Source organism: Ptychodera flava, chromosome 8, assembly GCF_041260155.1.
Source record: "Ptychodera flava strain L36383 chromosome 8, AS_Pfla_20210202, whole genome shotgun sequence".
NCBI lineage: Eukaryota > Metazoa > Hemichordata > Enteropneusta > Ptychoderidae > Ptychodera > Ptychodera flava.
The window spans coordinates 1,475,329-1,494,970 of record NC_091935.1 but is presented as its reverse complement, the minus strand read 5'-3'; the positions used below and the strand labels follow the sequence as shown (position 1 = coordinate 1,494,970).

Genomic DNA, 19,642 nt, shown 5'->3' with positions numbered 1-19,642 from the left:
ATTAAACACATCACAAAAATCTTGTAGAATGCTTGGACAATAAAATAGTGATTATTATTATCATCATAAATTTAATGTTCCTATGCACCGTCCATAGACTTCAGTCTACTATCATTTGCTATTGACTTATTACATATTCCAAAATATTCAAGAGCTAATAATTATACAACACATGTAAATTTTAATTACAATAAGTTTTAAACATGATAATAATTAATTAATAATTAATTTATTGTAATTTATATAATTTCAAGTGACCCTGTGGTATTAGAATTAGTTGCAACACTGGCATGTCAGAATGCAAATAACATGGAAAGTCAATCATGTATGTATTTAAATTGTTAACAAGAAAATGGAAGAAACAGGAGTGCTTCAGGAATAGTAGAACATGGCATCCAAAATGTCATGTGAAAACTGATTTCTATGACTCATGTACAAGAACTGTTTATGTAATGGGCTATCTCTGAAATGAGTCAAACTTTGAATTTTTCATCAAGATACCAATACATGCACACAATATTATCTAGGCATTTCTTGGCTTTAAATTTTCACTTCAGAATTTTGAAAATTTTGTCTGTTCTTGTCTAACATGAGTGAGTTTTCTCTTGAAAAGTTTTGATGGCCTTGTGTTGAAATTATTTCAATACATGAGATTGAACAAAAAACCCGCACATTTGGGATTGTAATAGTCATCACATCTAAAATTTGAGTCTCTATTTATAATTATATCATACCAGTATATTGATGGCGCAAATACAGCAATTTGATTGGTCGAGACGCGAAAAGAACCGTGGTATATTGGCGATATACCACGGCTGGCATATGCGCGAGCTTTCAGCTTGAGCAAAAATCCAATTTTGACGTTCAAAATCAGAATTTCAATACACTGTTATGATATAATGGCAATAAATCACACCCAGCGACGGTATACCACTCGATTTTGACCAGTTCACTCCATAAATGCACTCGCTATCGCTCGTGCATACATATGTCGTGAACTGGTCAAAATTCGTGGTATACCGTCGCCGAGTGTGCTTTATTGCTTAAATACAACAGGCATTAATGAATAAATGGCTGATTTACTACAAATAGCATTAATATTGCAAATAACTCTTTGCCCCAGGTGGAGTGTGCCTCGGCTACAGATGCTTGGACTTTCAAAGTTCAACATTTCTCTTCTGGTCTAATACTTGTGTGGACTCTTTTTGAAGCTCTTGGAGTAAGTAAAGTTCCTACCATTTTACTTCTTTGAAAATTGAAAACTGAATTTTTCTTTCAGTCTTTGCTTAAGGTAGAATGGCACCTAAAGGTAGACACTCAGACTATGAAATTTTAACAATACTTTTCTGCTCTACTGCTTCTGTGGCCTCATTTCAAAGCTCTTGGAGTAAACCAAGTTCATACCATCTTTTTTTTTTGAAAATTGAAAATCTAATCTTTCCCGATAGACTTACACAGGGATGGTGGCAATTTCGAATTTCAATTATGTGTAAATGTTAGGCCAATGTTTTTTGCTAGTATCAAAATTTACACCATGACTCCGTATTTCTATTCTTGTTTTTGCAAGAAAACGGTTGAAAGTTTTGTGGAATTTGAGTCAAAGTATAAGTCTTTCAGTTTCAAGTCATATGCTACATTAAACAAGACATTGGTTCAATTTACAGAAAGTTTATCACCAATCATTCATCATAAACACTGACTTCCACACTTGTCGGTAATAATGATATCAAGCTTTCTAACACCCATATATATACAGACAAATCTATCAATCTCCATATACCAACACATTAATTTGAATTTTCTAACATTTACACCTGTTGAAGCAGCCAGTGTCTGAAACTTGCAGCAATCACTAAAAATCTTGTTACTGCTGCCTCAAGTACAGGACTGAAATAAATACAATACATTGCAAATATGGAAAGTTTAGAAAGCTCTCAGACAAAGAGTGAAAAACAGCATCTGTAATATTTAGTTCTCTATGCTTAGACATGGAAAGCTACTTGACATTGTGCTGTTCTGTTGAAGGGTGATAATTGACTTTTAACGCAAATAAGTATAAATATTTTCAAAGATACAAAAACTACAAAGGATAACTTTGTCTTGCTGCTTGAAATATTTCAAGATTCACACTTTAAAAGTCGGAAAAAATGGACCTAAAATTGGTAAACTGTAGTGTAGCAGAGAGGCCAAATTGTTAAAACGTATCTCTCTTCAAGACACAACAGAAAGAAAATAACATTAAAAGAAAACTGAAAATCCCCCAAAAAGTTAGTGGATGCAGCTAGGAGAAAGTTGTCAATAGATTCTGATTAAAGTACAGTGATAGGCTGCTTTGTGCTATATCAGTCCATTCACCCCTATTTCTGTAGTGTAATGATCCAACATTGACAAAGTAACAATTGGGCTGGACCAAAACTTGACTGCTCTAAGGGTTACTCTTTTTAATGTTTCTTGAGGAAACTTGTTTAAAGTATTTAAACAGCAAATATCAACATTTCTCTAAAAAAATGTACAAATTTCCAAGACTAAATAATCTTGGAAAGTAACTCCTTAAGTTATTGCACAAACGTTGAAAAAGAAGAAAAAGCTCTGTGATGTACAATAAAAATTGGGAAATTCACAAAATAAGTATGGCAGTGGCAGGTGGAATTAAGCTTTTGATATACACAAATGGAAATGACTTATCAACAACAAATACTCTAGCAAAGATTGAGGGCCATATCTCAATCGAATACTCTCTCTAGCCCAGGGGGAGGGCCATATCTCAATGAAATATTCTATCTTTAGCCAAGATTAAGCGATATCTTGATGGAATACTCTATCTCCAGAAAAGATTGAGGGCCATACCTCAATGGAATAATCTATTTCTAGCCAAGATTTAGGTGATATTTCAATGGAATACTCTATCTCTAGCTAAGATTGAGGGCCATATCTCGATGAAATTATCTATCTCTAGCTAAGATTGACGGCAATATCTCCATAGAATACTCTATCTCTAGCCAAGATTGAGGGCAATATTTCAATGAAATAATCCCTCTCTAGCCAAGATTGAGGACAATATATCATTGAAATACTCTCTCTCTAGCCAAGATTGAGGGCAATATCTCACTGAAATACTCTCTCTCTAGCCAAGATTGAGGGCAATATCTCACTGAAATACTCCCTCTCTAGCCAAGATTGAGGACAATATATCATTAAAATACTCTCTCTAGCAAAGATTGAGGGCAATATTCCGTTGAATTTGAGTAACACAAGTGAGTCTTTCTTGTGTCTCACTTTAATGATGACAGTCATGCATATTTATTGCCAGAATAGTCACTTAGAACAGTTCTATGTCGCAGCAGCAAAGCTACACCAGACAATACTATCAGATGAAAAAGTATCAGCTCCCCAGCTGTGTGATTTATTTATTTCACAAGTGTTCATCAATCTACCCAACCTAAATATTACTTAATGAAATTACACTATCTATAACTACTAGTTCAAGTAACTGACATTGATGGGGGAGAGAGGGGTGGGGGGATTAACATTATGTCAATGGTGAATACAATACATAGTCATCTTCATATTTTTCACTGCGGCAGAGGACATCAAAGACTCGTTGAGTAAAATTGTTAGTGGAGCATTGAAGGGAGGAGAGTGTTTCCGATGGGCAGCCTAGTCAGCAGTGTGTTATCTTGGGTTCTACCATCCCACAGGCCCCTGCACCTCCGTCTGCAGTGTCATCTGCTCCCCCTTCTGCTCCCAAACATTCTCCAGACGAGAGGTCCTCATTGCTGAGGTGCACCGAGCTTGTCATGGAACTGCGGAAGCGTGCTGTCAGTTGAGGCGCAAGCAGAGATGACGCTGGGCTCAGAGAGGGCGTGGTACAACGAGATGCACTCAAGTCACACTGGCCAAGCAGTTTGATCAGCTCTCCTTCGTTAGGTCCACCGACTACTTGATCTGAGTTGCAAAAGAATGCCAACTGTCAGAGCTATTACAAACGTCAAATCAGGAAATTTACCAGAAGATATTTTCAGTGAAGTAGTTATGACATACACATATATGACACAACATCACATATTTTCAATGTACTAATTTACATAAAATTGTGATGAAATCACCCACCTTGTTCTCCTTTGGTAAACTGTTCCATTGCTGTTGTTAAATCCCAGATCTAGGATTCAAAGGGGAAAATTATTAATGTCTTCTCGATATCACAATGACTTCAACCATATCTCAGGACAAATCATAGGCAGTCTGAGCTGTATCTAATTGCTGGGTAAGCCTGTTTTTCACTTCGCTACTCTAGCATGATCATTTCATTTCTCAACATTCATCACTTGAGCTATTTTGACATGCCATTGCCATGCTATTTCCATTTTCAGTTTTGCCAATTTGAAGTAAATTTTTGTCAACTTTATAAAATATAACCCAAACAATTTTTTCAGATCCAGGCAATTTTTTTAGCCCATAAAGACTAATGTCAATTTGGTCAAAAATTACCAAGAAATTACAGAAAATTTCTAAATCTTGTTAAAATTTTGCACTGGAGTTTTGGTGGGAACATTACAGCACTCAAAGGGTCAAACAATTCACCCTCCTCTTGATTCAGCCAGCCAGCCAACTGACCCGCATCACATTTCCCACCACTAGAGGGCGACATTCAAAAGTGGCATGCAGCACATCTTACCTGTATTGCACCATTGGTATGGCCTGTGAAGAGGTAACGTCTTGGTCTAGATCCCATTCTATTGGAACCCTCACATTCATGGACACAGAAACAGGAAATATTGGACGAATCGACTGATGTTATGATACAAACTCTGCACAGATAGTCAAAACCATCATAGAATGATAATGTGTTAGATAACTGAATCACTGTAGCATCTTATACTATCGTTTTCAAGGTTTGTTGAGGTTCCATTGAAGACAAAACTGAATGACTTTCAGTTGAAAATCAATCTACATAAACATTTTTCTCAAATCAAGTTTTGCTGAAATATACTGACAAGGCAGTTTCAAATGACAAAATTGATAAAATGTGCTCTTTTCACCACAGAACTTGCATTAGACGTATGGCACTTGATATGGAATTGATATAGAAGTATGGCACTTGATATGGAATTGATATAGAAGTATGGCACTTGATATGGAATTGATATAGAAGTATGGCACTTGATATGGAATTGATATAGAAGTATGGCACTTGATATGGAATTGATATAGAAGTATGGCACTTGATATGGAATTGATATAGAAGTATGGCATTTAGTATGGATTTGATATGGAAGTATGGCATTTGATATGGAATTGATATGGAAATATGGCATTTGGTATTAAATTGATAGAGAAATATTGCATTTGATATGGAATTGATATGGAAGTATGGCATTTGGCATGGGATTGATATGGAAATATAGCATTTGATATGGAATTGATATGGAAATATGGCATTTGATATGGACTTGATATGGAAATATGGCATTTGGTATTAAATTGATAGAGAAATATTGCATTTGATATGGAATTGATATGGAAATATGGCATTTGATATGGAATTGATATGGAAGTATGACAGGTAGAGTGAAATTGAAATACTATTATGTAATTCCTAGTTCTTACCTCTTTCCAGTTGATGAGAGTCTAACATAGACTTGATCAGTGTCTGGTACAACCTTCTGAATAAAAACTTGCATGTCATCTCTCTCTCCATGTGGACCTATACAAGTGATGTCAGAGAAAGCATGGTTGGTATTAACCCTGCAATCATGTATCTAATAAGATATGCACAGCTACTTGTGTGCCATACCATAAAACAGCACAGCTATCTTATGCCATCAAATAATAATTAACATTAAATCATTTTGACAGTGTGAGAAGTGTTTCTGATTCAATTACACTATACAGCTGTCTCTTTAACCTAATTCATGACATGACGTGACTTGAATTGGTCTTACCGATGTCATTACCAGCTTGGTAGCTACGATGTGGATCGCCATCTTCCAAAGACAAGACTTTGAAAGAAGCAACCGGAGTGGAGCCTGGTTGAGTTGACAACATTCCACGGAATCTGGTGACATTCCATGTACGAGTGTGGTTGAACTCTGAACAAACTGTCAAAGAGACCAAGAACAATACAATGTACATTGCATATTTATGCAGATCAAAACTTGCAAACTTGATGACAATATTGAAAAGCTCCAATATTTTGCTTCTAAAGATCTACAAATAAATACAGGCAACTGACATCAACAAATGGATGGCCAAGCTGTGAAAATCTGATGTTAGACAGATGGTGAAATGCTTGATTTAAATGTTTGATACTTGAAAGTTATGTTGATAACAAAGCACTCTGATATGGCTTCTTTACATTCAATGAGAACTTTGAGGATACCAATTTTTATTCCTATCATTAGATTTTTCAGACTTGCACTTTTTGTGACAACTTGAGAATTAATCCTACAGTCTGACTTTGCATATTTATCTGTCAAGGAATTTATCCGATGCCCTGGAAATATCCAAATGAATATTTTCAGAACTACCATTATACTGTGGGTATCGTATGTTAAGAGCGAGTTATGAACATGATTTTAAGAAACATGTATGACTTTGAATAAATTTTGAAAAAAAAGTTTTTATCTCAGAAATTTCCTACACATTTGCCGTAATTTCACATTTTCACACAGAAAATTGTCATAAATGCTTAATATATCAGTAGTCAATGTTTACATCTATAGTATGACATTTTTGGTTCCTTATAGTCAGTTTATGAATTTCTGGAAAGTTTTTGACTTCAGCCCTAGAGCCAGTATATGCGATATGTACCATTTTCACATCCATGAGAACTTTGTAGAGTCAGTGGCAGGTCAATTTATCTGACACCACAATCTGGCTGAATGGCTTTGACATCTCCATAGAGTCAAAGGACAGCTAGGGGCTTTGTCATGGCATATGTATTTACTTATTCTGGAACATTTTATGTTTTGTTTACACTATGATAAGTCATTTTCTGAGTGATACGATGATGCCATTGCTTTCAATGGTGTAGTTGGACTTTAACATAAGAAAAGGGGGGGGGGGGGTTAGATTGGGTAAAAGTGTCTATCAACAGACTGTCTTTCACTTTGTTTCCTCTGCTACTAGATCTAATATGGTTTAGATTTCTTCTTTTATCAATTTTGTCAGAAAACTACGAACAGGAAAGTTATTTTTTACCTGATACAAGGTGTTTTTCTGATAACATGACTTTCAAAACAGGACTTCTGTGCACCGTAAATGTCTGTAGAAGTTGAGGTCCATGTCCCACTGTCTCAGGATGCTGAACTATGACCCGAACCGTTCCTGAACTTGTGCCATACGCAATCTCAATCCAGTTGCCACTTAAACCTGCCAGGAAACATCAGTGTCAGTTATGCTGGTATGACAATGCTGCAGTGCAGCCCGTATGTTCTCATTTTACCAAATTCTACATCATGAAACTAAAATACTGTTTTTGATTGATGTAGTCATGAGACAATGCTCGTGGTGCAACTCACTCACTCTCTCTCTCTCTCTCTCTCTCTCTCTCTCTCTCTCTCTCTCTCTTTTTAACTTAGCTTTCCTGATAACACAGAGTCTGATTTGCTTCAGATCCCTAACACAATCATAGACTCTACATGTTGCTGCACCTGGTGATTATCACTTACTGGCCTAGCGCTGGTGTAGATTTAATGAATTCAACATTGCATGAGACATAGGTTCATCATTTCAGACTTGACAAAACTTGGGTCGTAATTTTAATAATAGAGTTCCAAATTCAATTTTTACCTAGGCTCCTTTTACAATAGACATTACTTCGGCTCACACAAAATTCACCTTATGTTTGGTAACCATGGCAAGTAGACAGGTTGAGATGTTACTTACTTGATTTAGGTGTCAAGTAGACACTGAGGGCGGTGATGGCATCGTTGGACGGATCATGGTATAATTCTGTCACCAGTAAATCGTTATCCTTCATGCGCAATGGAAACTTCTGCATGTCTGCAAAATGTTTAAAAATAAAGTGGTAAAATACAGGAAGAGTGAAACAGGTGATCTTGAAGGAGCTACCATGTGGTCCTACCTCTTCTTGTACCTATCAAGGGTGTCCATTATTCAGTGGCACTAAGACTTGGAGTTTTACTCAAATTGGATCCTTCAAAGATACATTCTAAATATCACATTAGCAAGAACACTTCTGAAATTCTTGTATCAATCTTTCTTCTAATCAGACTTATGTTGAAACCTGCTGTTTGTACAATACAACTAACTGACACAACTTTTGATGTTGTTGACATTTTCTAGTAGTGAACCTACACTGAACAATTGCTCTGTTTAAGCCATAATGCTGATAGAATTGTAAAGTATGTAACAGTAATTCTGACGAGAAAGAAGTAGCTGGTAGACAGGAGAAATCAACATGGCTAAATTTTGCCATATGTGAGTGTAACATTGGGCTTCATTTTACTGATTACACTCAATTCCAGAATAGGAAATATCATCTGAATTCCAAATAACAGTTAGCATTTAATAACTTTTACAGAATTTTAATAGTACAGTTGAAAGTAAAATTCATTACAGAATTAAATCCCATTATGATTACAAACAATTTGAGATGTGGCATTTATATAATCAAAAGCAAATTTAGACTCAAGAGGTCTCCTTTCATGTTTAATGGTGACAGTCTGAAGTGACATACATGTATACACACAAACATATGTAGGCATACTGAGAGAGAGAGAGAGAGAGAGAGAGAGAGAGAGAGAGAGAGAGAGAGAGAGAGAGAGAGAGAGAGAGAGAGAGTGTGTGTGTGTGTGTGTGTGTGTGTGAGAAAATACAACCTACCTATGTAGTAAACTGAACCATTACTACATCCCAGCAGTAGATTTGATCCAGCAGTATCACAGCTTGTCACAGGATGAACTTCTTGGACCTGGTAGAAATCATCAAAAAAATAATCATATTGTACTAAGTGAAACTTACATCTCAAAAGAAGACAGAAATTGTAGACTCATAAAAAAGTGATTATCCAATGCCATTGATGGAATCTTTCCACCCTATTTCTTTATGCACAGGTCCACAATTAACATTGAAAACAATGGATTTGGAGCAAACCATTCCAGTGAAAGGGCCCTAAAAAGGTCACGCTTGCTTCCCTGCATGTGCATAGTCCACTGTTCTTACATGTAATTTGACTGGTCAGCATGTTGCATAAAAGAATGATGATATTCCTCTCACCTGCCAATTCTGAGTCATAGCATGCCAAACACCAACTTTGCCAGTTGAACTGGTAGCAACCAACTGACTACCAATGAAAAACAGAGCATCTACAGGTACGCCTAGATTAAATGTTCCTGTAGGTGACAGATAACGGTTTGAATATTATCATTCAAAAATTACCTGGCAATACAGTTGTCACTGCCTTCACTTTGTAAAACTGTATCATCACAACAATTCACAGAGTGACACTCAAAAATTCATTGGACTGAAGCAACACAGTGACCTGTTTATGTGTGAACACATGTGACTGAATCAGAATTTTGAAAAGTATTCTACTTAACTGAATATTCCGTCAAGTGAATATTCATTATTATCAAAGGATAGCTTGATTTTACATTGTTATCTTATTGAAGTAATGAAGGTGAAATGTACATGTACATGTTTTAACAATGATCTTTCCAATTTTGAGATGAACACTTGTCCCTCCCAATGCATCAAGTAGCATACCCGTTTAATAATGGTGTGCACTGAAATTGAATGGAAAATGGTGTGGCCTACAATAAATCAGGAGGAATTGGGGGATGTGTAAGAACTTACCAATCTCATTTCGCATGCTGCCATCCTGACAACACCACAGCCTGACAGTAGACCCATACGACACAGCCACCATCTTCTCCCGATTGTCTCCTTGATTGACACCTGTCACCTTGGCATTGAGTGCTAGTCTCTCAACAGGACGGTCTAGGTAGGGACTTGTGAACACCAGGTGCCAGCCGGTGGATTCCTTGATGCGATAGCAGCACACAAAATGTGGATAGGCTACAGCTATCCAATTGTGGTGACCACGGATTAAGATAACTTTCCTTGGATCAAGCATGGAATCTGTAAAAGTTGGTTTCGTCAAGATCCAGTTATACATGTATGTTCAAAGAAAACAAAAATATCCAACCCATTTAATTTTTTTATTGGTAATTTGTAGATATTTGCAGTGTTTCATAACAGTCATCACTAAGTATATTTGTCAGATATCTTCAATGTTGGCTGATTATGGGTTACCGTCTATTCAATCATACAGCAACAGCACCACATCACTGAATGTGCATGCAAAGACAACTGACTCCAACTTTTGATGATTTTCCCCCACTATTTTTGTGTATAAATTGCAAGTTGTTGTTCTGCTCTCCAAAGCATGTTAAAGCACCCACTGTTTAGCTTGCCAACACACTGTCTGTACTTGTAGAATGCACTATTACGCTGTTCTTGTTAAAATTTTAATTTTAGTCTGGACAGGAATTCACCTTTCAACAATAACAATGCACTTTACACATGTACAGGCTGAGTTGACAAGCTGAATACTGTGTATGTCAACATTCTTTTGGGGAGGACAGCAAGAAGCTCAGCTGACATTAAAGACAAAAATTGAGAAAAATCATTAAAAGCTACAGCTTCTGGACCTTTGCAGATGTTTGCGTTGAACTGTTGGCAGTGATGACTGGACATACTGTCTAAATTGATAAGCTGCCAACACTGCCAGGTGTAATGATCATCTAGCGTTAATATTGGTTGATCACAGAGAAATCAACTCTGCAAAAGTTGAAACACTGTGTGGAAGAAGGTCAGATATAGTCAAAACAACACCCGATTTGCGGAAACAACCCCATGCAAATGATGCCTTCTGAGTGGGATGTGTGTGGATGTGTAGTGTAGTTTTGACTACTCATTACCTCCTTCCAGACAATGTGTCAACTTTTGCAGAGTTGATTTTTTTTGTTATTGAATGATATTGCTACCTAGACGATAATTGTGCCAAATTAATTACTGCCAACAGTTCAATGCAAACCACTGAAAGCTGTGAATGACAAATTCCATATCAGTATGGTTCATGGCTTCTCTGGCTACACGAAAACTTGTGTGCTGAACTTGGAGACAATTCTCACAAAAACACAAAGAAACAATCTGAAAAGACAAATCAATAGGAATTCCTACCTGTCAGTGCAATGTCAAGGTCAGATCTGGAACATGCATTGTCAGCTTGATGATTGATTGGTGACTCCCTAGCTGATGCTACTCTGTCTCTTGGTTGAGGTGTCACTGGTTGTTGACGACCTCTCAGCTCAGCTTCACTCACTGTATGAACTCGTCTGTCCCTCAAAGGAAATGCTGGCAAATGGGAAATATTCATTTATGTACTAATTTTATAAATTGTGTGACTCTTGAAAAGGAAGTACAAAAATAGAATTAAATACTGCTTGAGTATCAGTGACACTAGCTGTGAGACTTATAATGAAGTTTATAAACTTTAAGCAATCTCAGTACTTTTATTTATATATAAAAGGTTGTTCGAGTATCAAGCTGACATTTAATACATTTCAAAGTTACTCCTTGTTTTGAAAATTCTTGGCCTTTTCACACCATCAAAAATTTACAAATGACAACATAAAGTTAATAAATCTTGAAAGGTGTTAGGGTGCATTTGACATTAGACACTCAGTTGAACCTTGACCTTTGAACTTACCGGCAGCTGGCAGATAGCCATGGAATAAGACATTGCCACAAGATGACCTTTCTAACTCTTCACAGAACATCAATTTCTTCACTGTAAATATTTGAAGAAACCAGAGAAAACATCTTTTTATGATGTGAGCTTTGTTTTAATGTTTAAATCACACTGTGCGTCAGAGATGCCAATGGGTCATGGAGGCCCACTTCATGCATCAACAGTGTGTCCCTTGTGTTGTGATTGTCCTTTTTTGCACTTAACCTGGAAATGCTGAGCAGTTGTACACTGATCTTTGAAATATTCATCTTTATAATACATAAGGTAAAGTCAACACAAACCTACATGTCACTCTTGAAGTACATTTACTACATATGTAAATACATGTAAACTCAACAAGTCCTGTAAATCATACATCTTTATTTAAAGATGTACTGCAAATAAAACCAGAAAGAATAGATATGAAAATAGCTTTTTCACGAGTGAATCTTTTTTGCATTGTAATTTATCTTGCATCTTCATACCTTGTAAAGAATGAAGAATCTTACTCTTTGTTTCTGAAAGACTTGTAAAATTCCCAGCTTTTGCTATATAAATCATTAGAGTATGTAAATCACTTGACTACGTGTCTGACATATTTTGTTTATCTGTGAGGAGATGATTAGTGTTTTTAAATAAATACAGGAATGTCAAGAAACCACTCTTTATACCGTATACCGTATAATGTATAAATCTTGCTGTTTTAGTCTGGTAATAATGTCATACTGATTATTTGTCTTAGAGGTCTGATGCATGTGTTGAGTGTTTTCTCTTCTTCAATATTTCTCATGTGAACAAGTCATCGTTGATGACACAGTCCCCACTTGTTAATGGGTACTTTGATTACATGTCCTAAGAGGATAGAGTCCTCTTCATTAATTGAGACATGCCTAAGTTTTGGCTAAGGACACGAAAAAATTGTAACAAAATGGCTGCCATGCAGCCATATTGGATCATATCAAGAAACAAATTGACATACATATGTATGACATAGGTTAATGTCCTTGTACCAACTTTGAATAAAATCAGTTAAGATATGCCTTAGAGTATTATGGCCCTCGACAGGAAAAAATCGTAATAAAATGGCCGCAAGGCAGCCATATTGGATCGTATCACATAACAAATTGACATGCATATGTATGACATTAGTCAATCTCCTTGTACCAACTTTGAATAAAATCCGTTGAAACATGTCGGAGTTATTGCTCTGTACATGAAATATCGTAATAAAATGGCTGCCTAGCGGCCATATTGGATCGTATCACATAACAAATTGACGTACATATGTAAGACATAGGTCAATGTCCTTGTACCAACTTTGAATAAAATCGGTTGAGATATGCCTGAGTTATGCCTCTGCATATGAAAAAATCGTAATAAAATGGCCACACAGCAGCCATATTGGATTGTATCACAAAACAAATTGACATGCATATCTATGACATTGGTCAATGTCCTTGTACCAACTTTGAATAAAATCGGTTAAAACATGTCTGAGTTATGGCACTGTATATGAAAATATTGTAATAAATGGCCGCCTGGCGGCCATATTGGATCGTATCACAAAACAAATCAACATGCATATCTATGACATTGATCAATGTCCTTGTACCAACGTTTGATAAAATCGGTTGAAACATGTCTGAGTTATGGCTCTGTACATGAAAAAATCGTAATAAAATGGCCGCCTGGCGGCCATATTGGATTGTATCACACAACAAATTGATGTGCATATCTATGACATTGGTCAATGTCCTTGTACCAACTTTGAATAAAATCGGTTAAAACATGTCTGAGTTATGGCTCTGTACATGAAAAAATCGTAATAAAATGGCCGCCTGGCGGCCATATTGGATCGTATCACAAAACAAATTGACGTGCATATCTATGACATTGGTCAATGTCCTTGTACCAACTTTGAATAAAATCGGTTAAAACATGTCTGAGTTATGGCTCTGTACATGAAAAAATCGTAATAAAATGGCCGCCTGGTGGCCATATTGGATCGTATCCCAAAACAAATCGACGTGCATCTGTATGACATATGAAGTAATCCTTGTACCAAGTTTGAATGAAATCGCTTCTTGCATCTCTGAGATATCTGCGTGAACGGACGGACGCACACACGCACGCACGCACGCACGCACGCACACACGCACGGACATGACCAAACCTATAAGTCCCCCGGACGGTGTCCGTGGGGACTAAAAAGCTGGCTTCATTTCCCATACTTGGTTTCTTTGATGTTGATAACTAGATCTCAGCATACCATGCTCAGTGCTTTCTTCAAGGATGAACTCTGACCATAGATTCTTCTGAGAGAGATCTCAAGTTGACTCATCATGTATTTGATTGCTGCCAAAAGCACAACCTCACTCTCATTTTGTACCACAAAACCACCGTACCTGTCTATTCACGACGAGTGTAACTACATGAAAACATTAGGATACTACTGTTTCAAAACCAATGTCTTGAATGTGACTCTATGATGTACGGTATTTAGTATTCATCAAGATATAAATCTATGACAAGTGTATGCCTGCTGTATGGATATTTTACAATGGTAGGACAGTGACCTGGTGATCACCAACAACTAGAACTATATGACTTCAAGTTCAAATATGTCAGTCATTCAACAGAATTATGAATAATTTTGGTGTAAGAATGAAAACTTGAGACATACCCAACGGTGTAATGCCATAGAACTCCGCTTCATGTCGCAGTGCTGGTATATTAAGATCTCTGAGATCCAAATCTTTGGTTCTTAAATAATTGAGAATTGGCACGAACAGGTTGGGATCCCTGTCAATAAAGATCTGCGAATAAAATGAAATAGGAGTGATTCACAAAAAACAAGTAAACAAATGAAGGTCAGAAGCTCTCATTGACAATGATAAGTTATAATATGCATCTTTGCATTCTTGGAACAACCTTTACTCAAATGCAATTCCTGTCATCTTAGTGACTCTCTCACAACACTCTATCAAGAAATCTCTCTGAGAGTGTTGAGAGTGGATACATATGCATTGGCATGTTACTGCTCACATCAGATAATAAACACGACATATTTGATCTAAATGCAACATTAAAGCTTTAAGTTACAGATACTTGCATCCTCCATCATCTGATTCACTGCAATGCGTGACTTCCCTTGAGGTGACACAACATTATTTTTTTCCAATTCAAATCTTTTACTAAGATTTTGAAAAAATTCCCCTTGTGTGTTTGTTCGATCAACTCATGAACTTCCTCCAATTATGTATAGATAGGACTTTATAACAGTTTTATTTGGGGCAATTGCACAATTACAATCTTTCACAGATTGCAGTTATTACAGATATGAACTGGCAGCAGCATTGATTGTTTCAAATTTGGTTTTGGTTTGTTGATAAAAACCAAAGGAATCACACTTTATGAACAAAACTTGCGACCAACAAAGCAGTGTGTTTTACAATACATGATGTTCAAGTTAACACTTCCAACTGCACCCCATCATGTTAAAAGATGATAGCAAGTTTTGGACAATGTGATGAGGCAGAAATGCCTGTTCAACCGACGGTGATAAACTGGTTGAAATCATCTGATTGTTTAATGAAGTTTGAGGCATTTCTTTGTCAGATCCCTTGGCTTCCTGTACCAAATATATGCATTGAATCCCTAACCATATATATGATGTTTTTGTATTTGTTTTTATGCAAATACAACAACATGATTCAAATTGTGATCATGATTTAAAACATATTAAGGTGCAAACACCTGGAGAAACCAGCAGCAAAAATGTTGAAAATGTTTTGCTTTGCTTGACAAGGTATTTGCAAAAACACATGTTGGTAGTTAGCAAAGGATTCACAATCTCCTGATTATCTTGTATCTGCCTGCAATTTAAATCACAAAAATCTCTATTTTCATGGATTTGCCACATCCTACTTTCTACTTTCCTCAGCAGTTTTAATATTTTAATTTGGCATCTTGTCAAATAAGGTTCAACATATTCACAGATTATGAAAACTCAAGGATCAGACCTCATGTGGTATGTGGCTAAACATTGTCAATGATATGAAATTTCTGTTAATTTCTTTGTTACACATTGCTTTAGACTTCTGCTAAGTGATTTCCAATAGCCGGAAAAATACAGGAAGGCACATAATTTAAATAACAATTCCTAATTTGTATAAATTGTGATTTGCAAATGAATTCTTTCGTGGAGTTACAAACACACAAATATGTTTGTCAAGAAACTTGCAAAACCTGCTACTTACTGCTCCAGTTTCATCTTTTAAGGAAGCAATGCGACCACTAAGCAAGCTGTGAAAGAAGAACACAGAGAAAGAATCCAGTAGTTTGTATTCTGCAATTGTGTCAATCAATCTGGAATGTGTGCAACTAGGCTTGATTATTAATTATTAATTTATCAATATTTATATTTGAAAGGCTATCACAATGTGTTCAGGGAAAATGAAATCATCATGAATCTTAAAGCCATGAGTTTTCATTGAAATTTACCAACTTTACCTAGAGCAAATCCACAACAGAATGATGAAAAATTAGCCGTGATGAGCAAGGTTTATATTTCTAAGTAATTTGATATTCATAGGAATTCCTTGATATATTCATTCATTCATTCTCAATGCATGTACGCTGTTTACCTGGAGAAAAAAGAATCCACTACCCAGGTTAAGGTCTGTCTTGATGTTGAAAACCTGATGAAGAAGAACAAAAACAGAACATTTGAAAGGTTATGAAGTGTGGTACATAACTTTTCCTCCGTTGCTTCTAAATTCCCTCAAGAAACTGCAACATCATCTGAAACTTGTTTTATTGATACCCTGTAATCGACAGGATAGTTTTCATGTTGGAAGTAAATAGGTACACAGTCATCTCATAGAATTTATTTGAAACATTTATGGGATGAAGTCTCGATGTAAAGTGAGAAGTTACTACAGTATCGTGTGTCTCTGCTTAGGAAACTTATTGGTGTAATTTTCTGTCTTTAAAAAATGGAAGGAACTCTTCTTTTACCATGCAAAGTGATTTTTGACATTGAACAAATTGTAGCGTATTGCTCAGGAGTAAATTTCTTGCCATGAGGCAGATGATACCCTCTGTAATGCCTTGGTTGGACTGAACTTTGTTTATTGTTTATTTTTAATTCTTTTCAAAGTCCCTAACTTCTACAAGTTTTTGTTGTCTCTCATGTTTATGTTTTGTGTTTGGCATCATTGCATCATAAAACACAGTATTGACACAGAACAAGGACAATTGTGTTTTAAAATCTATTTACATTCACTGAATTGCAGTTCAAAAATATCTCATAAAGCACCCGTAGCTGTAACCTTGATGATTTTTTCACTATTACTGTTTTGTATGTCAACTACAATTTCTTGTCCTACTCCCCAAAGCATGTTGAAATACACAGTATTCAGCTTATCAACTCAGCCTGTACTTGTGTGAATTGCATTGCTATTGTTGAGGGGTGAATTCTGGTCCGGACTAGAATTCAAAGAGAAATAATAACAGTGTACTTTACACAGATGCTGTGTTTGTAAGGTGAATAGTGGGTATTTGAAAACATATTGGGAAGGAGAACAAGAACTTGGACTTGACATAAAAAGTTACAGATATTGGTCCTTTAATCTTTCATTGATTAACTGCATATACTGGTTTATCCTGTGTGTGCATCACAATGGCATGAAAGTTACAGTTATCCCTCCTAAAACGTACTTGCAAAAAGAAATCCTTGGTATTTTTAATTTTTCAGTTTTTTTTACATTCTTCACACTTTGACAAGCATATATTTTTTGTATTGCGTGACTGAGACACAAATGTAAAAACAGTTCTTAGATGCTTATACCATACATACAGTCCTTGTCTTCAATATATTTATAAGTTATGGTTGCCAAATAATCCAAGGAATGTTTTATGATAGTATGGTAATTTTGCATAGCATTATCAGACAATGTTTTTCCTTTACTGAAAGGGTAGTGGCCATATCCCTCTATTGATTTGGGGAGAATGTTAGATTTGGCAATGATATATGTGTAAAGGGGCATTTCAAATGAATTACAAGTTTATTAATCTCATGACAGTTCATTTTGAAGATGCAAAATATTAGTTGGCAAGCTTTGAAACAGCCTAATCATGACTAGTACAACCATTTAAGGAAAGCAAAGAATAGCTTATTTTTGGGTGAGGTGTTGGATGGACAGTAAAAACTTTTCAATAATTGTGCAACATAATCCTGAAACTCTTTTGGACTGTTTGATGTCCTCTACATGGAAGATGTTCGACCTAAAACTATATCATTAAGGATGTAGTGGACCAAGCAATAATTATATTGTAGCCAAGATGACAAAGTAGTTGTGATCTTATACTCTGATGACAACAGTGGATTCAACCCTTGTATAATGATGAACTGGTGTTGTGATGAAGATATACCAGCTACACTTGAATGGAAATGCTGTTTATCACATGAATGGAAAATCAAATGCTGTAAACTTAAATTGACCAAACGACATGATCAGGCTTGTGACCTTGTACATGTACTGAGTGATCCAGCTATGCCCCGACCATTTTAAATGGTGCCGATCTCCTAATACAATGATATGATGGTTATCACTATACAAGGGAGAGTATTAGGGTTAGGGATTTCAAGTTTCCGTGGAGTAGGACAAGGAAGGGTGTGTGCATGTTATAGATTTGTTGCTCGCTCTACACAAACAATACTTTTACATTATCGTCTCTACTCAAAAAGTAAATCAAACTGAGTTCAAAACAAATTATTACAGATTGTGTGGTTTGTCATCTAAATTTAAATATGAACATTCCATAAATTTTACGGTTGTGTTCGTTTCCCTTCAGAAAGTGAGATTTTTATTCCAAACTTTTCAGTTTACTGTGAAAATGATGCTACAGCGTGAAGATCTGCCACAGTTTGTTGACTCCTTTATATGTATGTATAACGCATGTCCTGGGTGTGTCGTCTCTTGGTCTATGTTGTCTGAACTGAGTCTGAGAGTAATTCGTTGACATCATCTTTCGTGGCTACATTGGCTCGACCGTTAGTGAGTCGAAGTGAAAATCTGCCTCAATGTGACACAGTTTTACGCAGAAAAGTAAGGGATCACTTTACGAAAATCGAGCATTTGTTCAAGATGTACTTAAAAGTGTAATTACACCATATGATAGAAAGCGAGACCTACCTCGTGCCACCAACATTGAGGTGGATGATCTCCCCTGGGCAAGGGAAGGAAGAATTCATTATTCCACACAGTATAACGTACAGCCTTGTATACTACTTCAGAACACGTCAAACTAACCGTCTCCTTTGGGCTCCGTTTCGGAACGACGACACAGACAACTGATGTACGGTGATAAATTTCATTCAACTAAAATTCAAATATTGACAGAGAGTGACAACATTTTACACCGGCGTCCTTCGCTGTGGAAACGGTGACCGTACAACTCGAGTTTCGGAAGTCGCGGTTTCCGCGAAAAAATGACAATTCAAACTCTATCGACATAAACTAGTCACTTTCACACGATCAAGAACACTTGAAATCGTCTAGACATCTAAATTCGTTAATGACAGTGGTCCACCCTGTGGTCGTTCAGTTCGCATTATTATGTCTCGTCTCGTCGGACATTGGGTCAAAGGTGGTCCGCATGCGCAAAAACAAAAGAGAAAAACCGGAAGTACTGGCAATACAAGAGTTTCGAATGTCAGGTGACCCTCAAATGCGCGATGCATTGTGGGTAGGGTCAAGGGTCAAGTGGGCATAAACTGACTTACGTAACCATAGCTGCTCATACCATAGAACGTAAACAATAACACGGAAGTCCGCTCGCTCGCTTGTCAGGTAAGTTATCGATTGTTTTAGATTCTTT

General features: G+C 36.4%; 1 protein-coding gene across 1 annotated transcript; it reads right to left on the bottom strand.

Annotated features, from left to right (window-relative positions):
- Window positions 1-3,383: 3,383 nt before the first annotated feature.
- LOC139138151 (BTB/POZ domain-containing protein KCTD3-like) lies at window positions 3,384-19,382 on the bottom strand. Its single transcript, XM_070706381.1, has 16 exons — window positions 18,958-19,382; window positions 16,405-16,458; window positions 16,018-16,063; window positions 14,442-14,574; window positions 11,738-11,818; window positions 11,209-11,382; window positions 9,820-10,104; window positions 9,241-9,356; window positions 8,848-8,935; window positions 7,888-8,004; window positions 7,201-7,371; window positions 5,943-6,098; window positions 5,608-5,704; window positions 4,676-4,808; window positions 4,111-4,159; window positions 3,384-3,945 (listed from the first exon to the last, which is right to left on the bottom strand). The coding sequence occupies exons 1-16, from the start codon at window positions 19,014-19,016 to the stop codon at window positions 3,662-3,664; spliced, it is 2,043 nt and encodes a 680-aa protein (XP_070562482.1). The 5' UTR covers window positions 19,017-19,382; the 3' UTR covers window positions 3,384-3,661.
- Window positions 19,383-19,642: the final 260 nt, after the last annotated feature.